Source organism: Sphaerodactylus townsendi, linkage group LG01, assembly GCF_021028975.2.
Source record: "Sphaerodactylus townsendi isolate TG3544 linkage group LG01, MPM_Stown_v2.3, whole genome shotgun sequence".
NCBI classification, from domain to species: Eukaryota; Metazoa; Chordata; class Lepidosauria; order Squamata; family Sphaerodactylidae; genus Sphaerodactylus; species Sphaerodactylus townsendi.
Window position 1 is genome coordinate 122,372,461 of NC_059425.1, and position 21,132 is coordinate 122,393,592.

At 42.2% G+C, this 21,132-nt stretch overlaps 1 protein-coding gene across 5 annotated transcripts in view; it reads right to left on the reverse strand.

The window, feature by feature from the left end:
* Window positions 1-21,132, reverse strand: part of CEP57L1 (centrosomal protein 57 like 1) — a 36,342-nt gene that overhangs the window by 2,653 nt on the left and 12,557 nt on the right. For all 5 annotated transcript variants that reach the window (XM_048493117.1, XM_048493139.1, XM_048493148.1 and 2 more), the window contains 8 exons: window positions 20,024-20,179; window positions 15,735-15,873; window positions 12,318-12,497; window positions 9,702-9,823; window positions 8,373-8,489; window positions 6,143-6,220; window positions 1,207-1,302; window positions 41-118 (listed from right to left, as the gene is read on the reverse strand). In XM_048493117.1, the coding sequence (XP_048349074.1) occupies window positions 41-118; window positions 1,207-1,302; window positions 6,143-6,220; window positions 8,373-8,489; window positions 9,702-9,823; window positions 12,318-12,497; window positions 15,735-15,873; window positions 20,024-20,179 (966 nt within the window). The remainder of the gene's footprint in view (window positions 1-40; window positions 119-1,206; window positions 1,303-6,142; window positions 6,221-8,372; window positions 8,490-9,701; window positions 9,824-12,317; window positions 12,498-15,734; window positions 15,874-20,023; window positions 20,180-21,132) is intronic.

Here is a 21,132-nt window from a genome sequence, read left to right on the forward strand (position 1 = left end):
TTAAATAAATTTTAATTTAAGAAAAAAAACCAATAATTACCTTCCCAGCAACAAAAGGTAGCGCTCCAGCTGGCAGGTATGGTTGTGAGCTGCATTCTTTCCTCAAACTAGGATTTTTCTGGAAATTAAAAACTGGATTTGTTTCAGCACATAAGATTGCCCCACCCTTTTAGAAACCATGCTCATTTAGCTATGCTTCATGTTTATGTTTCCCATATTTGTTTTTACTTAGGCACAACTACCCGACTTACTTCTGACTAGTACGTTCATCTCTTGGGTCAGCGTGAACTCCCACTATCATGTTGTTCTCATTAGTTAAGTTTTAAAACATTAATCTGACATTTTTTGCCACTCTGCTTTTCACCTTTCAAGTCAATAGGCCTATTTCTCATTTGCACAGTATTCCTCCTGTAGGTTTCTTAGCTAAACTTTGCATAGCTGAACAGGAAGCAAGTTGGAGAACTATTTCAGGAGCATGTCAGTGCTGGAGATGTCTGTCCTCCTGATTTGAGTTTCCAGAGACCTAATCACATTTGAAAGTTTACAACAAAGTCACGACAGAACATGATTCTAAGCAATGATCCATCCAGATGTCATATTTTACCCTTTAGACAATTACCAATCCATTTCCTCTTGATGGCTTAACTTATTAACCTGAGCTGCTAATCCTCTGAGAGTTGCAATTGACTCTGAGGTTAACCATATGAAATGTGAAAGATCTGTGAAACTAGACACTCCTGCTGCTAGAGCTGTGAAAACAATCTTATTGTGTAGTTACCTAGAAGTTCCCATTCTGATTGCCTGACATATGATCGTGCAAACAGATGCCCAAAGCCAGCAATCTTAACACAGAGAATTGTAGAATTCCAGCTCATTTTTTCAAAGACTTGGAAAGTGTAGCCAGACAAGGCAATAATTATGACTCACTGTATTTTAATCTTTTTGCCAATATAAGAGGCATTTTCCTAGATCAGGGGTCTGCAACCTGCGGCTCTCCAGATGTTCGTGGACTACAATTGGCCATGCTGGCAGGGACTGATGGGAATTGTAGTCCATGAACATCTGGAGAGCTGCAGGTTGCAGACTCCTGTCCTAGATAGTCTTGGGAGGCAATGCTGAAACCATGGATTCCAAAAGAGAAAGAAACCGCCTGTCTAACTTCTTAGTAGCATTCAAGATGCAGCTAAGAACTCAAATACTTTTTACCTTTACTGCTTTTTTCTTTTGGCTTTTCTTTTTTTCTTCTTTTTGAGGTGAAAGAGAATGCATTAAAATTCTGTTCATCTCCAGTCCCGTTTGGAGCTGTAGTTTTTTTTTTTTTTAAGGAAACAAAAGGATACCTTTTTCTTAATCCATAGGCATGAGAGAAAATAGACAAGTTAACTAATCACTTGGCTAACTAATCATACATGAAACAGATATCAGTGCAGTCCAGTATGTCAGGGACCCCATATCTTCAGAATAGCATGGGAGATCATCAAATAAATAGCTTTAATAGACTGAACCATCAGAGTAATTTAAGAGCAGTCACTGAATCTGGAAAGGAACTCATATTCTTAGTGAATTAAACTGCACTTTTTACCATATGCTAACATAGTACAAAACATTTGTCAACAGGCCATTCTTTAAATTAATCAGCGACGCCTGTTCTGTGTACCACCTATCATTATCAGTTTGTAAACATATGGTACCAGCTGATACCACAATCAATACTCTTTCTTCATACACTAATTTCCACGTACAAAACATCTTACAGACTTCATCATTTAGTTCCACCTTCAACCATTCTGAAGTAAGCCTTTTTACAAATAGAAGACTAGAGCTAATCAGTCTTTCAGTTAAAGATATCCCATGTGCATAAACACTTTGCTTGGCCATGAAACAGTGCAAGCCTGGGCACCTAGACAAAGATTCCACCTGGGCCAATTCATATAAACCTGATCCAAATCTAATATTGTAAAAAAAAAATCACTTGGCTGGTGTCAAAGACCTCACCTGGTCTTTGGGTGGTAGCAATGTTGGGCCCTGGGCCCTGAACCAGTATTCAAAACTCAAGACAGATTTTTTATAATTTTTATTTAAAGAATGATTGTAAAACAGAGGTTTAAAAAGCATACAGTGAACACAAAAGTATAAGGTGCATTTCAGATACACAATAAAATAACAAAGGATATAACTCACTAGAAAGAATATACGGTAACTTATTTACAAAGAAACTACTATAGAAGTGCTCAGTATATGTGCAAAGTTCTTAGAGGCAAAAGCCTTGACAAAGAAAGGTGAAGTAGAAGTAATCATCAATAAACCAATCAGATTACACATTGGTCCGAACATTCCTGCGACAAGCTCACTTTCTCCTCCTCCCTCCAAAACCGAAACTTATCCAATTAAGAAACCAGTTGCACCTGGAAGAAATAATGAGGATGATCTCAGACCAGCTAATTGGACTGATGACCTTGAAGTGAAGTACGCTGATCTTCAAACACCAACACCTGCTATCTGAACTGTGTGGAATGGTGAGAAGGGAAAAGGACTTTTTCTTAGGCCTTTCAATGTTCAAGATGGAGTCTCCCTGGCTACACAAAGTAGTCATTCTCTTGACAGCTGGTTGTTCCTATAAATCTCACTATATAATTGAGCAACATGTTAAACCAGAAAAAGGAAGAACTCTGAGAGATGTAGTCCAAAGAGTGCCATTTTTATACAGAGGGGCTGACAGGACTACAACTCCCAGACTCCTCTTAGGAAGTAACACTTCTTTAAGCTCTGGAATCCTCGCAGGGTTGTCCCATTCCTTGCCTAAGCCAACTGTGCAGTAGGGGTCCTCACATGGCTGTCCTATTCTTTACCTAACCCAACTCTCGAGTAAGTCAGCAACACAGACTGAACGGGCCATCCCACCCCAGGCTGTTGGGGGGGGGGGAGAGAAGGTATCACCACACCCAGAATGGCTCCACCTGAGGTGGTGAAAGCAGGACTGTGGCAGGAGAGGCCTCCCCACACCCACCCAGAGAACTCCAGACAAGCTACGAAGAATTGGGTTAGGGGGGACGAGAGAAAAAGAGTTGGAGAGGGGGTAGAAAGAGAATGAGTGCTGGGGAGAGGCAGAAAGAGAAAGCAAGAGTTAGGGTAGGTGGCCAGAAAGGGAGAATGAAAGCTGGGGTAGGGTGGAAGAAACAGAAAATACAGAGTTGGAGTAGGGAGAGAGAAGAGAGAGCTAGAGTAAGTGGGTAGACAGAGAGAGCTGGGGGAGGGGGCAGAAAGACATACAGAGGGAAAGCCAGGTAACAGAGCAGAAAGTTAAAAGCAAAGTTGGGGTAGTGGGGAAAAATAGAGAAGATTCAGAGAAGGGCTGGCGGGATGAACAGTGAGAGACAGAGAATGGGCAGAACAGAAAAAAGGTGGGGGTAATGTCCAGTCATCTCCCCACTTGTGGATACCAACTTGCTGGAGCCCACTGTATTTCCCCCCATTTTCAAAGGCACACTGCTGTCCTCCCTTCCCTTGCAAAGCTGGGATCAAGCTTTGTAAATGGAGCAGGCGGGGGGGGGGGTGTGTGGCCCATGGAGATAGGGAAAACTCTACTCATCTTCACAGACACCCTACTGCCCGTCCTTGGCGAAGGTGGGATGGTTTTTTCAAAAATAGTGCTTGTGCCAGGCACCACTTCCTGTAGTTATGCCCTGCCCACGTATCTTGCCCTGGGAGGATTCATTTTTTACAGCCTGTTGTATTTTTTCACACAATTGGGTTTATTGCTATTCTATAATAATAAAATAGCCCGCATGTCCATCTGAAAATAAAACAAGGAATCTCAAAATTGGCCACCAGCTTCAGGATGACTGTTGCAGTTACACGGAAAAAATGAAAGGGAATGGAGTATCCAGGCCTAGGTTATCTCCAGACATCACCACCACCCTGTGCTGTTTGCAACAGAAGCTAAGCTAAGTTCTGGTTTCTGTTCCTCATTTATAACCACTCAGGCAAATTAACATGCCATTATCAAGCATGTATAAGGCAAGAGGAAGGAAGCATCCTTTTACTACTTTGATAAAGGGGAAATATTAATGCCCTCCCATCTGTTCATAATATTTACAAAGGCTTTCTACTATACTACTATTAGATAAGTTCTAAGTTGCCAACCAGAATGGAGCAGAAAGGATTAACACAAACATTGAAAAATATAGAGGGGGGAGCAGAGGGGGGGAGAGATGAATGAAGTCAGATTGTGAAAGGAAAATAACAGAATGAAGGAGGAGAATGTGTAGGAAACAGGAAGAGAAATAAAGAAAAAAGGTTTTCTTGGGGGGGGGGCCCTTTGCAAGATCTCGTTTGCACCCCCTTTCAATGGCCCTAAGTGCAAGACCAGTATAGCACCTGGACAGAGATTCCTGCCATCAGAGGCAGAGCTTTACCACTTGCGCTGTACCTTTCCTCCAGTTTTACAAATTTAAAGAGATGTGCCTCCTGGAAGGAAAGAAGAGACTGGATAGAGATTGCTGCCATCTGGGGCAGAGTTTTTACTATCTGTTCTTCCCTTTCCTTATAAATTAGCTGCCAAGTAGAATTGTTACATTTATAAACTTATGTCCTGTTGTCTTTTGGTATTTGTAAGCTGTTCTGAGCCCACATGGTAGAAAAAAATAGGGTAAAAATATCCAAAAAATATTCCACTTAAACAGATCAATCACCCACTATCGGCAGGGTAGAACTACTACCGTACAATGTATTTAATACAATGTATTACATGCAGTTCCATCAGCTGTGTGCTACTGCCCATGGCATGCTTGACAATCCCACCACTTTTGCACAATTCCAAACAGGTAACAGGGATAGGAACTGAGCCATGCATAGTTGCCTGTTTGTACTCAACTTTGTGGTCTCAGGCTGGGTCGACTTATATTAGCCTAAGACTGTATTTGCTGAACTGCATTTGCCATAGTTTTCCCAACAATCTTGCCAATATCTCCTGAACATGTGACAGCATTTGAGACAGTTGCTCTTTACTGATCTAAAGCAGTGCCTAGATACATCAGAGCTAGAATAAACAGTGCTGTATTGAGGATGCTGTGTCCAACCTGATAATGCTAGCATTACATTAATGATTAAAGATGCTGTCAGGATACCCTGGGTTGGTTAATGTAGCCAGGCCTTAGGCACTTGCTTCCCAAGTAAAAGAACAACTCATTTATTTGTTTAGTATATTTCTAAGCCACCTTAGCCAAAGTTCCTGGGATGGTTTACAAATACAAATAATTCTTCACAGGCACAGATCCCACAAAGAAATCTAACATTCATAACAATCACAAGAATTGCTGGCTGGGAAGATGGGTAGGTGAGAAGGCGAGCTGGGGTATTTAAGGCACAGTGGCAATCAATTGGGAGAGAGACCTTCATGGCTGATGAGCTGCAGAAGCATAGATTCCATGTAGAAAAACAACACTGTTTAGCACAAGCTGATCAATCACTTTTTTAGAAAGAGCAGACATAAGGAGCATTATCCTTTTGCTTCACTGAAATAAAATATTATCTCACTTAAAAATTTAAAGAGTAATTATCTAGTATCGATCTTACCAATTCCGTTCTCAAGATACTCACAGCTGAGAAAGGTTATATATGCTTTATTCACAAGTGTGCTCAAGTCGTATGGTTGGTGCAACATCATAATGAAGTCCAAATTAACATGAACACAAAAAATAAAGCACAGCTGTATCATATTAAGGGGATATTTTCAGTACCCCCGATGGCTACAGCAGAAATTAATCACAGGTTTGCTTTCAGATCCTGGTATCATGTTGGATCCGGCACAAGGATCCCTGATCTTCTCTGTTCTCCTGTCCCCCGGTAGTCACTTTCAACCCCAGGCAAAATTATTCCCAGAGTGGCAGGCCCCACATGGAGCTATGCAGGCTGGGAGGCTGCAGTGGGAAATTGCTCTCTTCTGGGTATTCCCTCAGCAAAGTTCTGCTCACGCATGAGGCAGCAGGAGGAGATGTTTGCCCTCTCCCCATCCTCAGAACTATTATTCCACAACTCCTTTTGCATGGTAGGACATGCCTGCCAGCCCAGACCACCCACGACCACCAGTGCGTTCTGCTGCTCAATCACAGGATCCAGTTTGCTGAATTATTGGCTTTCCTACCTGAGCTGCTTTGTCTTGTATCAGCTTACGATGATGTTGTTCTTCCTGAAGCTTTGCCTCCAGGCGTTTGATCTTTTCCTTACAAATAAAGAGAAAAATTAGAATAAGAGAAACAACACACAAGAACAATGAACCAAACTTTTAAAATGCTCAAGATGACAAAAAGTTTATGGATTTTTGAAGACTAGGACTGAAGTTTTCAAATGCAAGAAGTTGAGATGAAGAACTAGGAAACAGAAACACCATTGTCTTCATGACACCAAAGAAACAGATAAAGTCCCTAAGACAAGTCTCAGCTAACAGATTGGCAAATGTGAGGCTTACAGCATAATCCTTAACTCCATCTTTGAACAGTTTAGCATGCCAACTAAACCCTACACAGGTGTAGCTGGAACATGTGCTGAGGCAGTGCAACCCTGGAGTCAGTATACGAAGATACATCACAGGACTTCGTCAGCTTAATAAGCAGCTTCAGCCCCCATCATGCCCCTGATTCCAGAAAGAAAGAAAGCCAATGCAATTTTGGGCTTTATCAATAAGAGTATAGTATCAAGATTGAGGGATGTAATTGTACCTCTCTATTCTGCATTGGTTAGACCTCACCTGGAATATTGTGTGCAGTTTTGGGCACCACAATTTAAGAAGGATGTTGGCAGACTGGAACAGGCCCAGAGGAGGGCAACCAAAATGGTAAAAGATCTGGAATCCATGCCCTACGAGGAAAGACTTAGGGAGCTGAGTATGTTTAGTTTGGTGAAGAGAAAGTTAAGAAATGACATGATAGTCATGTTTAGATATTTGAAGGGATGTCATGTGGGTGAAAAAGCAAGCTTGTTTTCTGAGGCACCAGAGATTAGGACCAGGAGTAATGGGCTCGAGGTAAAGGAAAAGAGATTCCACTAAAACATCAGAAAAAACTTCCTAACAGTAAGGGCTGTTTGACAGTGGAATGCACTACCTCGGACTGTGGTACAGTCTCCTTTGGAAGTTTTTCAAGAGAGGCTGGATGGCCATCTGTCAGGAATGTTTTGATTGTGTGTTCCTGCATTGCAGGGGGTTGGACTTGGTGGCCTTTGTGGTCTCTTCCAACTCTATGATTCTATGATTCCAGTGCAACACTCTCTCAGCAAGAACTCTGGCACAGTTTTAATAATCTCTATTGACATGTTGGATTTTTGCTGGCCTAATGGCCGTAATAATAAAACTGACTGACATGTTGGATTAGATCCAGTTATCTGTCAGTAGAAGGAGCTGACATTTGTGAATCTTTCCCAGTTCAAGGATTAGCTGAGATTTTGTCCTATTGCAGGCTCCCTAAACACAGGGTGAATTTAAACGAGCAAGTTTGGATACACTATGCTATTCTCCACTGTCCTCCCTGTCTTGATTGGCATAGACACCAGGGAAGCTGGGGGAATCCTGATGTAAAGTCTTTTTCTTGTGTGGCTGGTTAGAAAGCTACTTGTCCTTCTGTTTGTCTTGTCCTTCTGTTTGTCTACTGCTGGCAAAAATGAGGGCTTTTTCTTCTTGCCAGGTTCCTTAGCCCCTTTCATGATATCTGAACTTATAGCCCTGGGTTGACACATGGATTCCCTTCCCCAGTTAGTTACTTGGAAATTGATAGCAATGTCTTTTGTGAAGATGCCATTTTATGTTCCTTTGCCGCTGCACCAGTGTCTGCAGCCTCTTATGGTGCTCCTTAAGCCTGGGCCCCCTGAGACCAGAATCAGTGAATGACCAGCATGAGCATTTGGATGCTGTGGCCACAACAGCCAAGTTCCTTTATTTGTCTTTGTATCTGGCAAAAGGGAACTTGGTTGAAGGAGGTAACTCAAACCCATCTCTGTAGAGCATCAAAACACTTATTTAGTTCTGGACTCCTCCTGGTCAGATAATGGTGTTCCTTCCAGTGAAGGATGCTTGTGGTCCCTTAATTCCCTCCCTTCATCTAGTCGGAGTGTGGGCTGGCCTGACATCATAAAAGTCATGTCAGCAACTGATAGTGGATTCAATATGTCTGCCCATTGACACACCACTCCATGACTAATGGAACGTGCTGAGATTATTATACTCTTTCTCCTTTGGTGAGGATTTTTTCTTTCACATATATCCCTCTACTGGACCAGCACAGGATCCTAACAAACAGGACTGATGCCACTCCAGTGATGTCCTGGTGTCTTAGGATGGTACAACTTGAAAGACAACTAATGATGATCTCAGATTTACTTACTTCTGCACCTTTCTGAGTGCCAGTAAGTCGGCGACACTCTTGTTCCAGAATTTCAAGCTTGTCAAGTTTTGCACATATCTCTATTTGATTCTGATCTTTTTCCTTCTGGAGATGGGTCTGAAAACGTAAATGAGATAATGATTTTGCAACCAATTGCAAACCTTGCTCAAATGATTCACAGCAAATTCAGTGCCACAAAAGATGTCAGAGATAGAACCCTGATTCAGCAAGTGCCTTAGGCACATGGTAGGAGGCTTACACATGCATGCAAATCTACATATTACAGCTGCACTAGTTAACACTGTAAACTAACTCATGTGTATAGAAAGTGGTGCTGATTGACCGGGATTGAATGTGCATTTTTACTGCAATGTAGATAGATGGTTGTCTCAGTTAATGCATTCCCCATGAGCACTGAACAACCCACGTGATACTGCATCTTTCCATCAGTCACAGGGAACAACTAGGAATATGTGTTTTAAAGGGGTAAATTGCACATGGCTGTCAAGTGCAATTCCTTCTTTTTTTTTTTTTACATTTCTAGATTTGGGCAGAAGCACCAGCCTCCCATATTTCCAGTTCAGGTTTTCAGAAAGCTAGAAAAATGGAATATATAACTACTAATATCTTTCAACCCAAAACCATTCTCAGCTGTTTACACAATGTAAAGAGCAGTTTCTTGGAACCCAGAACACCTCTTTATGTATAGTTATGAGAAGCTTCCCATCTGCATATCCTAAAAAGTTTATTTCAAATCTCAGGCCCATTATGCATGGAGCGCTTTCTATAGCGTTCTTAGCCTCACGGTCCCTTCGCAATGGGGTTTCCTCGCATTTCCCTTTTTGAACAGGAGGAGAAGTTCCACTGTCTGCCACGCAGTCGTGATCACAGCTGCCTGCCCCCACTCAAAAGGCAAGATATTACCTTTAAAACAATGATACTACCCTTTAAAGCAATGAAAAGCAGTCTCAACAATATTGCTATAACAATATCGATATTAATCCTTTAAAGGAAATATCGATATTGCTTATATCGATATTGTTGAGGCTGCTTTTCATTGCTTTTGTGTTTTTAGGGAAAAGCTGACCATGGATCCTGGGGGGAACACTCTCCTCCCCACTCCTCCCAGGATTCCACAGCCAGCTTTTCCCTAAGTGCTGGTTCTAACCTTTAAGAATAAATCTTGTACAACTTGAACTTTGCAAGCTGTCTTTGTTTCTAGGACAACCAAGATAATAGAAGAAAGTTGCACAGGTAAAGTTACCGCACGGCCTTTCTGATGTAGGGCAACAAAGGAAGTGGAAATACAGAATTATTAAAGCTATGCACCTGCTGCTCCAGAACCAATTTCTTTTCTAGCTCCGCATCGATCATCATTTTCCTCATGTAATCGAGCTGTTTCTCCAGCAAAGAACAGCGAGACTGAGCTGCGCTTAACTGAACACTCACATCTAAGACAGGGAAAAAGGAAGGGTGAACGTTCATCTCGTTTATAATTTCATTCACAACTCCATATTGAAACGTTATTGCAATACAGTAAAAGTTTCAAGACAGCTGGGGCCTGATTGACAGTCACAAAATCGATTACCTTGCTTGTGTCTGCTGCACAGAGGCACTAATTGTGGCCACTTTAGAACTTCACCTAGGAGCTTTTAAATTGTTTTCACCCCATAAGAAAATCTAGAAATGTGTTATGACTCACATAAAACCAGTATAATTTTTACACTAATAGTACTAACCGTTGGTTTTATATGGAATTTAAAAAATATTGAAGATGATTTTCCTTCATATAGTATAGAACTGGCGTCCCCAGCCAGCCCAGACTTCCCTGAACTTGCCCGGGAGGCAACAGCTGTACAGAGATAGCAACAGGGGTGGGGCATGGAGAGGCTGCACCAAACTGAAAAGCCACCAGAGGCAGAGTGAGGTGGAAGAGCCAGGAAGCCCGACAACATCAGCCCAGGAAAGTCAGGAAAGTGCCAGCCCAGGAAAGTCTCCCTACCTATAGCTGGACAACAAAGAAGCCCCAAAAGGACCGCAACCTATGCCATGGTATGGGGTGGAACAATGCCAAGGCCTGGCTCAGGGGCATAACGAGGCAAACTGGAGCCCTGGGCAAAACCTGAGTTTGATGCCCCCCCATGGGCGGCGGAGCTCCCCCATCCTCCTCCCCTGGTGGCTTGTGGCTTCCCCGCTCCCTGTCGCCTGAATGTAGGCGCCCCCCCTTACCGGAGAAAGGGTGCGAGATGCGGGAGACAGGCAGGCAGCAGTGGCATCCAGGGGAGAGCGGCACAGTCAGTGGGTCGGCCAGGTGCACATGCACCCCTGACTGCTAGTCCTGTCACCCCACAAAGATCCATCCAAGGACGCAGCAGGGCTGGCAAGAGGCGGAGCACAGGCAACAAGGCTTGGCGGTTCGGGTTAGCCCAATCCACAGATTGGGCCGAGATGAGCCGATTTGGAGGCGCTTGGAGGGCCAAGGGCCTGAGCCCGCCCCCTCCGAACTCTGCGCAATCCGAACTTGCGGTAAATCCAAGATTCTTGAATGCATTTTATTTTTTGGTGTTTTTGCATTTTGGCTTGCAGAAGACGCATTTTTAGAGATATCAGCACCAAAGTTTCAGAATATCATCAGGAGACTGTCCTGATGATACCTCCCAAGTTTGGTGCAGTTGGTTCAGGGGGTCCAACGTTATGGACCCCCAAAGGGAGCTAAGGAGATGGGGGCTTTGAGGGTCCATAATTTTGCCCCCTCCTGAACCAAACTTCACCAAACCTGGGGGGGTGTCATCAAGACAGTCTTCTGAAGATACCCTGAAATTTTGGTGCCGATAGCTTAACAATTGCACCCCTGACAGGCACCCCCAGAAATTTGCCCAAGAATCTTACTTCTGCATTGATTTTTTTCCATTGATGTCAATGGAAAATATCTGGTCCAGCCTGTGGGGTGCACATTTCTGAAGGCACAGTCACAAAGCTTTCAGGGTATCTTCAGGAGAACGTGAAAAAATACCAAAAATAAAAATGCAGTAGCATGCCCTGCAAAATTCCTGAGCCCTGGGCAGCTGCCCACATGCCCAATGGACATTACGCCACTGGCCTGGCTCAACCACACCACTTCCTCTGCTCATTGAATGGGCAGGTGGGCTCTCATGCCAAGGGGCCAATCTGAGGCCTGGCTGGGTGGGACAGACAGTCCAAGAGCCAAGGAGAACCTGGGGGCCAGCCCCAGCCCATAAGAGGGTGGAGGAAAGCAAGGAGGGGTGGGGGAGGAACAGTTGAGGGAGAAGGAGGGCAGGAGGAAGCAGAAGGGGTTTGTGAAAGACATGGAGGAGAGAACATGAAGGTGAGCAAGTGTGACAAAGGGGACAAAAGTAGAATTAGTGAAGGGAAGGGAAAGAATGAAAAATAAGCGAGAGGGGTGGGGCCGGGCCTTGCCCGGCCCCGCATCCCCTGTAGTTAGCAAAGGGAACACTAGGGGGGCCCAGCAGCTCAGAGTCAAGGCCTTCATAGTGGCCACACAACCAGGCCACAGAACGGGTTTAAGATCACCTGTGCAGGGGAGGAGGAATGACTGAAGGCCCTGAGCTGGGCTTGGTGCAGGGGATGCTCTCCACATCCAATAAGTACCAAACATTGGCCAGAAAAATTACTAAACTGTTGATGAGAAAAAGCTTTCTAAACTGTAAGTTATCCCATACATGTTTCAGTATCTCAAACCCATATTAAGGTTTGGGCAACATGCAAATTCAATCAACAGATTAAGGAAATGGAAGGCAGATGATCAGCTAAAAATGAATGAATCACTGTTTACTCCAGATTCTAATTACACATTAGGCGAGGGAATCAACAAAGCATGTCAAACCAGCAACATAAGCGCTCCTCTGAGATTAAGGTGTAACAGATGTGGTTGGTAAGGCTGTTATCAGTGATACCAGGAAATACCTTTCCTCTCTTGCATCAGTTCCTGGTGAGCCGTCTCCTCCTCATTTGATTCATGCTGCAAAGTTTTTTTATACAGGGCAGCTTCTCTGGACAGGCAATTCAGGTCAGCTTCAGCCTGTGACCTCTCCAGCTCAAGGCGGTGGATCTTTTCTTGAAGACTTTTCAGAGCTGACACTAGAGCTAGTGAACAGGAAACATCATTCTTAATTAATTCTATACTTCATACATAAATCAGTCATGCCTGTCTACCAAGAAAAGGATCAGAGGTCTGGAGAAGTGGGCTGAAATAGCATGAAGCCCAGCTACATAAACAGAGCCCAGACTGAACTATATAAACTAGCATACCCTGCATCAATCTCCAACAAATGAGATATTACATACCTAGTCATTTTATCTCTGCATGTCTCTTTACCTGCTTGAAACATACAATCGTTTAAACAACCTCACACCCTTCATTTGAATGGAAAGCTGAAGATGCAGAGATAAGATGGTCTCTTTCATTTTCTCTTACAACATCCAGTTCTGCATAACCATCACTCAAGTTGAAGATGAACAGATAGAATGAGCAACTAGAAATAAGGGGGGAAATATCTTATTCCAAATAAATTTACTTAGGAGTTAGTTTCAGTAGAAGTAGGCAACTAAGGAATTATGCCAAAGGCCTCAGTAAAAAGAAAGCTTTTGAGGGAGGCTTGAATGAGATCGGTGGTAAATACACATGATCAGGAAGGCAATTTCAAGTAGAAGAAGCATTAAGTGGGAAATGGCACAGAAGAAATACAGCAGAGAGCAGTGGAGCTGAAGGAGCAAAGTTTATGGGAAAGAAGCTATCAGGATATGAAAGCAGAGAGACAAGGGGCAAGTCCATGAAGGCCTTTGATAATGAGAAAAGTGAATGGTTTTGTTAGCTAAGGGTTCATTAAATTGAGGAGGAGCAGTATAAGAATAAGGAAGACCACAGGAAAGGTGGCTGCACTAGATAAGCCTAGAGCCGTGGTGGCGAACCTTTGGCACTCCAGATGTTATGGACTACAATTCCCATCAGCCCCTGCCAGCGTGGCCAATTGGCGGTGCTGGCAGGGGCTGATGGGAATTGTAGTCCATAGCATCTGGAGTGCCAAAGGTTCGCCACCACTGGCCTAGAGAGATAACCAAAACATGAACCAGAGTTTTTGCTCACCAGGCAGAGAAGAAAGGTTCCATTTCTGCAATGCTATTAAGAAAATGGTAACTTGAATTGGTGACATATTGAATACTAAAGGGGAAAGAACATTCACTGACAAAGTAATGACTCTGCCTGTTCTATAGGGTGGGAAATAATTACATCAGTAGACATGGAGAGTATACAAAGATGAGGAGGAAGAAATGATGAAAATAATTTGAGACGCAATGAGACATTTAAGTGGAAAAACAAATGGAGGTGTGGAACTAGCGGACAGAAAACTTCTGGGATACAGAGGTAAAGCCAGCACACTCATGAAAGGTTAGGATTTGATGAGGTTACTTGAGGACATTGTGTAGATAAAGAGGAAATAGAGGAGAGAAAGTCAAGGCTGTGACAGCAACCAGAACTCTCAATGAGTTTGTAGGTAAAGAGTACAAGGGAATTTGTTAGCCACGGTGACATTTGCCAGTTGGTTAGTGGATCTTTGTGACTCAATCTCAAGGATCTAGCATAAGGTCCTAATGTAGAAGGTGACCTGAGCCAGTGTTGCATCGTTGGAGTTCAGGCGCTTTTGTCTATACCAAATGATGTAATTAGTCATTGAAAAATATTTGACTGAGAGAAGAATGGTGACATCAGTGCGTTCGTGCGTTCTGAATTTTCTCCTTTCCCCAGCCCTAAGTACAATATTTGGTTTAGTCAAAGAACCAACAGAGTTTTCAGATAATGAAATAGTCCAAGGGCAAATGAAGTAAAATATTAAAAATATATCTTCCACATAGTCATCAATAAGATAAATTTCATTTTCAGCCAAAAAATGGCTTCATGCCAAAACACATGAGAAAAACTTTGGAAAATATTTCAATAGTGAAACTATTCTGATGTCTCTTGTACTTCAAGCTATTCGAAAGAAACATCTTCAAATTCTGAATGATTAGAACCTGAAAAAAATAATAAATTCCTACATGTTCCTGTAAATTACATACATATTATCATTCAATTATCATTCATAATGTAAACAGAACAATATGGGCGATGTATCCTTCAGATGAGCAACTATTGAATTGTTTCTAAGTAAGTTTATCTACAATGTAGGGGGGGAAAGAGCCAAACCTCCATTATGCAGGAGGAGAAAGAAGCATCAGGAGCTTGTGGTCAAAATATAGAAGTAATATATTGAGCACACATTATTTGTCAATAACAACTGGGCAGAAAATAAAAGGACTGCCCCAGTCACTGAGAGAGAAAAAGCACCTCACAGTTGCACTGAAATAGCTGCAAAGAACACCTTGCTTCTGGGTTCAAGAGGTTGGTTCTTACCTAGAGCCTGAACTCTCCTGATATAAGTCCATGCACCAGCTTCAAGCTTTTTAGTAGCCTCTTCTATCTGTTGTACTCAGCCAGGATAGTGAGCTTGGCGTTTATAAGGAGTATTTTCTCTTTCTTGGGATTAGCTGCAAAGCCCCTTCTAAATTTAGCTTTAAAAAGGCAGGTTCCTTATTTCAAAAGGCTTTTGCCATTTGTTGATTTTTCTATTTACTGCATGGACACCTGTTTGGTTTGACATTTTGAAGAGACAATTAATTTTTGTATTATATAAGACAACCCCCACCCCCCACCCCCACCCCGCCCCTTGGAATAGACTATTGTGATTTTAGGCTGATTTTAGTGTTTTTAAAGATGTGGGTTGTTTGATTTGGGCAGAAATTGGAAAAGTGGAACATAAACTTTAGCAATCTTGGAAAGCTAGTGAACAAGTTTTATTCCAAATGACCTTATACAAGGGCTATTAGAACACAATACAGTACTCGTTCTGTATTTTTGAAAGCTCAAGCCGCCAGTTGGGTTCTAGAGTATTCTAAAGTAGTTTATTAATTTAAAAGGTCTTTTTTAAAACCCCATCTTTTAATTAAATTATGTAAGCCATGATTTGTATCCTCTCTTAATAGAGCCACTGCATCTTGCCAGAAAAGGCCACTTACCTACTTGAAACAAGCTAAAACAGGAATATGTTTTCCTCTCAGGCAATTTTCCTTTACTCTGTACTTGAAACTTGTAAAGCCCCACCCGTGCCTGGCTGTACTGGGAAGAGATGCCAGCACTGATAAATGCCACAGATAACCTCTTCACTATTTAAGATCTGAAAGTCAATTCAACGCTGTTCTCCATATATTTTGCCTGGATCTTGATAAAGTTCAGTGCTTAAATTAGTAATTAGTAAATTAGTAATAATTCACATTGCTCTGATTTACCTTGACTATTTGGTGCAGGAGTGTCTGCTGCAACAGCTGTTGTCTTCTTCGGCCACAACTCAGCAAATGGAATGGATATTTTATGTGGAGGCTGAACAAAGCTTCCTATGTAGCTGTAATTTGACTCAGTATCTACAGACTGCAGAAAGATACATAATGTCACTTACTGAATTAGTTAAGCATTAAGTCAGCCATATTCCCTCTGATACTTGACAAACACAAAATGAGTTTCAAATCCAGAATCAAGAAAGAATATTGGCTCACAGATGAACTGGGTTACTGAGGTCTGAACTTCCACAGGCAAGTTCCCTGAAGAGGCCATTGTGTCTAAGGCACAACAACACATTTCTTTATTTATGTTATGCTTCCTGCAACACATATATCTTTTAAAAAACCACTATGGCAGCTTGTAGTGGACAAAAATGGGAGAAAGAACCATTTCCCACCCAAGGCAAAGATGTCACCTGAGCATGGTAAGTAATTCTGAAGGGCTGAAAGAAAATATACAGTGAAAAGAAAATATACACAAAGAAAAACATATCAAAATTTACAAATAATTACCAATACAAGGTACCATTATTACTTAGCTGATTACAAACCTGTGAAATCTCTCATTGCCCCAGCAAAGTTATCTTTATTACTCAGGCTGATTCCGCATGGGCCAAAAACAGCAATGTGAAAACGGTATGAAAATAGTATAACCCCTTTTACACTGTTTTAAACCCTTTTACACCATTTTCACACCGTTTTCACACTGCTGTTTTTGGCCCATGCAGAATCAGCCACAGTTTCTATGCCCCATTTACATGGTTCTCTCAAAGGCACACACTTGTTGTAGTGTTACAGAGTTTTCTTAGAATTGAATACTGAGGGGTTTTTTTGTAGATAATAAAAGAAAGGGATGTTTCTTCTCAATACCAATGGAAGTAGCACAAGGCTTTACAAGTATCAAGAAGGAGGAGAATAACTAATGCAAGGTCAGCCAACAAGATTTATGACTGAGAGGAATTTGAATCTAGGTCACCCAGTTCAAGTCTGATTCTCTAACTACTACTCTAAAAAACTACTCTAAAAAGGCATCTACTGGTAATATAACTCTATTATTGAAGCAAAGAAAGTACCTGATAGTTTTTACATGGGAATCCAACATGTTCTTCCATGTGCCTACATGTATTCCCAATGTGTTATTTTTAATCACACTGAACTGACTGAATGTGTCTGATGCATCCCAGCCTATTGTGTATAACTAACATGGGAGTCTGTTGTTTACTTACCACAGTTGATTTCACAATTAAGATAAAGCTTTCTGGCATCATTGTAGAACACTGAACACAGAAACTACATACACTCTCGACTTCTTGTTTCAGTGATCTGAGATTTTTGTCTTCATGAACAACATTATTCCCACTACTCTTAAACTGTGAGAATTATATGTGGTGGGTTTTTTTCATGTTACCACTGATCTCTCTCTCTCTCTCTCTCTCTCTCTCTCTCTCCAAATGAGTTCTTCTCTACCCAACACAAAATATAAAACATCACCTCTTTAGGCTCAGATAATTTGCACTTGATAGAGGAAAATGCCATCAAGTCCTAGAAGAGTTATGCTGACCCTGTAGAATTTTCAAGGAAAGAGACATTCGCATCTGGTTTGCCATAGCCTGCCTCTGTGTAGCCTGTGTATCCTGGGTTTCCATGGTCACCTCCTATCCAAACACTAGCCAGGACTAACTCTGCTTAGCTTCTGAGATTTGACGAGCTCAAGCTAGCCTGGGCTATATGCACACTTATGTGGGAGTAAGTCCCACAGAAAGCAGATTCACACAGGCTTCAGTTGCCCATCTTCTAGCAATGATTATAAAGCCTATGTATGAAAAACAGCATGGCATCTGGTAACTTGTGTAGCCCAACCCCGTCAGACCTTGGAAGCTAAGCATGATCAGTACGTAGAAGGGAGACCATCAAGGAAGACTCCGTAAATGAAGGCCATAGCAAACCATCTCTATTTCTCACTTGCCTTTAAAGTCCCTTGCTTGGGTCACCATAAGTTGGCTGTGACTTGACAACACTTTTTAACTGCCATCCGATTCTTCTGAGAAATTTCTGAGGCAGTGGTACATAATCTCTGAGAGGCAGCAGAAGGCAGCTGAACAAAGAGCAAAAGGTGAACTCTGTTTTTTTTGGGGGGGGGGTTAGCCATCTTTAACTGTTACGTTTTTGAAATGTGTGTGTATTTTTTGAGTCTTGGGAAGGCTCGTGTGTGTGTGTGTGTGTGTGTGTGTGTGTGTGTGTAATTTTCTGGGGGGGTGTTGGTGGGGGGAGGCATGTGCTTGCTTCAGGCTTCTGAGAGATGAGGCTTCTGGTGAGTCATCAGCTCTATGTAACTGCCATCCAGCTTGTTTGAGGAATTTGAGAGACAGCAGCAAGCACCTAATGGCATGTGCAGTTTTTATTAGTAAAAACCAATCTTTTGGGAGGGAGTAGAAGGTGAGTTAGAAACTTGACTGGGAGCAGAGGCTTCAGCCACTAGGTCTCAGTCTCTGGAGCCCAGTGAACAGGGGCGTGGCTAAACAGGCAAGGCTAACACTCAGTTTTTGAGGGAGAGTTTAGTAGGGGACGTTTTGAAAGGGAGGCCCAGAGATCTGTTTCTGTACCATTTAAGACTACGAAATATGGATAGTCAGGGAGTTGCTGCTGTCACCTGCAACAGTTGTGGTATGTTTGTTTTTTGCCAGAGGATAAGGGGACCTATACCTGCAACAAGTGCAACTTGGTTGCTCTCTTGGAAAAGCTTGAGGTGCAATTATCTGCTCTTCAGCCGATTAAGAAGAATGAGATTTCCCTGACAGAGTGGAGCAGACAGAACTGGGTGGGGAACACACCAGGGATCTCTCTGAGGATAACAGCAGCTCTCAAACGCAGGCAGTTGGAGGAATGTGACATATAGTTGTAGAAGGACTGGGGAGCATTCTGTAAGTATGAAGCTACAGAATGGATTTGAAGTTGTCTGTTAAGATAATGAACAGGCACAGGAGCAGCAGAGCCAGTCCTTGGAGAATGTGCAAGTGACAGAAGGTTCAACCCATGGAATGGCCCCTGAAAAACCCCCAGAGGAGATATGTGGTGGTGGAGGTAGGCGGGGATTCCCTGCTGAGGAAAAGAGAAGCAGTGATTTGCAAGCCTGACAAGATGTCTCGAGAGGTAGGTAAAAATCCATGATGTCACAGAAAAGCTGACAAGATTTGTAAAGCCCACTAACCATTATCCCCTCCTTTTGATCCACATGGGAACAAATGACTCTGCTAAACATAGCTTTCGGGACATCACAAGGGATTTTGAGGCTCTGGAAAGGAAGCTAAAGGATCTGGATGCACAAGTTGTCATTTCATCTCAGCTCCTGGTTGAAGGACATGGCCCAGGGAGGGAAAGAAGAATAGTGGACGTTAACAACTGGCTTTGCAGGTGGTGCTGCCAGGAACATTTTGGCTTCTTGGACCATGGTCTGTGGTTCCATGAAGATGGACTACTGGCAGGGGATGGGTTTCACCTCATGGCTGTAGGTAGGAACATTTTCGCTAGGAGGTTCACAAACCTGATCAGTAAGGCTTTAAACTGAGTTATGAAGGAGAGGGAGACAGCATTCAAGAAGGCAGGAGTTCATCAAGAGCTAGGGATAATAGTTCAAAAGTTATAGAGCGAACTGAGCAAATAGTTCAAGAACCCAACAGTGGAAGAAAATACCTTAAATAAACAGGGAGGGGGAATGAACCATGGCCTTAGATGCCTCTACACTAATACACAGAGCATGGGAAATAAAAAAGATGAGCTTGAACTCTTAACACAGCAAAGCAAATATGATTTAATAGGCTTCACTGAAACCTGGTGGAATGAGTCTCATGACTGGAATGTAATAATTGAGAGATATAATCTATTTAGGAAAAATAGACCAACTAGGAAAGGAGGAGGAGGAGTGTTATACATCAGGGAAGATTACACCTGTTAGCAGATGCATGACTTAAATTCTGGAAGCCATGTTGAGAGAACCTGGGTATTTTTAAACAGAGCCTGGATGGCTATCTGTCAGAAGTACTTTGATTGTCTATTCCTGCACAGCGAGAGGTTGGACTTGATAGCCCTTGTGGTCTCTTTCAACTCTACGATTCTACAGAAAAAGCCACAACTATATTACATTTACATTTTTCTCAATATATTTTTCACTATATTACATGTTTACTCCTTTGGAATTGAGAATTAACTAAAGAGCTGCTAAAGAAACATGACAGATTACTCACCTCCATTACAGAAAATCCAGTGAGCCACCACTTGCAAAGAAAAAGGAAGCAAGTCACATTTAACTCCACGTATTGTTTTCTAATTTTAGAAAGAAAAAAATATGCAAATGGAATAAGGCAGAGGGGGCATTCAGTCTGGCAGTTTCCCCACCGAAGCTGAAACAGAAAAAAACACTATGATATAATGCAGTCTATTGTTAAATTTGTTATATGTTGTGATGCAATACTGCCCAAGATCCATTTCAGGATATTTTGTGCATGTCTACACGTAGTTTAAAGAAAAGAAAACTTTTGCCCAGTTTGTTGTAAAAGAAAACTTATTCTGTGTCTCATAATGGCTCCTGTCCTCTATCCCTTCATTATTTTTTTTCTTTCAAAGGATTCAGTTCAGTTCAATACCATTATTGGCATAAAATAAACAAATAAAAACATACAATCTTAGTGTTAAACTTCTGTTACAATAAATTAGGATCATTAAAAATATATGCATATAGCCACATGGCCAGTTCATTGTTGACCAACTGACTGAAAGTCCTTAAGAGGTCTTGTCTTGAGGACTAAAGTGAGATAGGAGGCAACAGTAGATGTTATTTCTGTGTTCCTCTCTTCCAACAGTGAACACGTTAGTTGGGAATTAGGGTAGTTTTGAAATATTGCGAGCAAGGGGTTGGAGACTCTTGTTTCACAGATGGATGAATAATTGACAATCAAAGAGGATGTGTGAAAGTGAGTCAGGACTATCACTTTCACAAGTGCAGACTTTTTTGGGAAGGGGGCTTTGACAGAATTCACCACCCATATAACCTAGTCATCACCATACACCAGCAACCTATTTTGCACATTTTACTTTTTTGGTAGAAGTTACTCTTGGATGCTTCACAATATCTGAGTGCCACCAACAAACTGCCTTCTTAAATGCTAACCATTGTGAATAACATTTAGGTGCCAAAATAATTAATTATTTAGAGTATGCATAGGGATAAAGGTCCACCTGGAAAGACAGAGAAGGCCACACACAAAATTAAATGCAACAAGGAGAATGATCAGAGCTTATCTGGGGCAGCAGTGCACAGCTTCTCAGACTTGTGTGGCTATTGCACAAGCAGTCC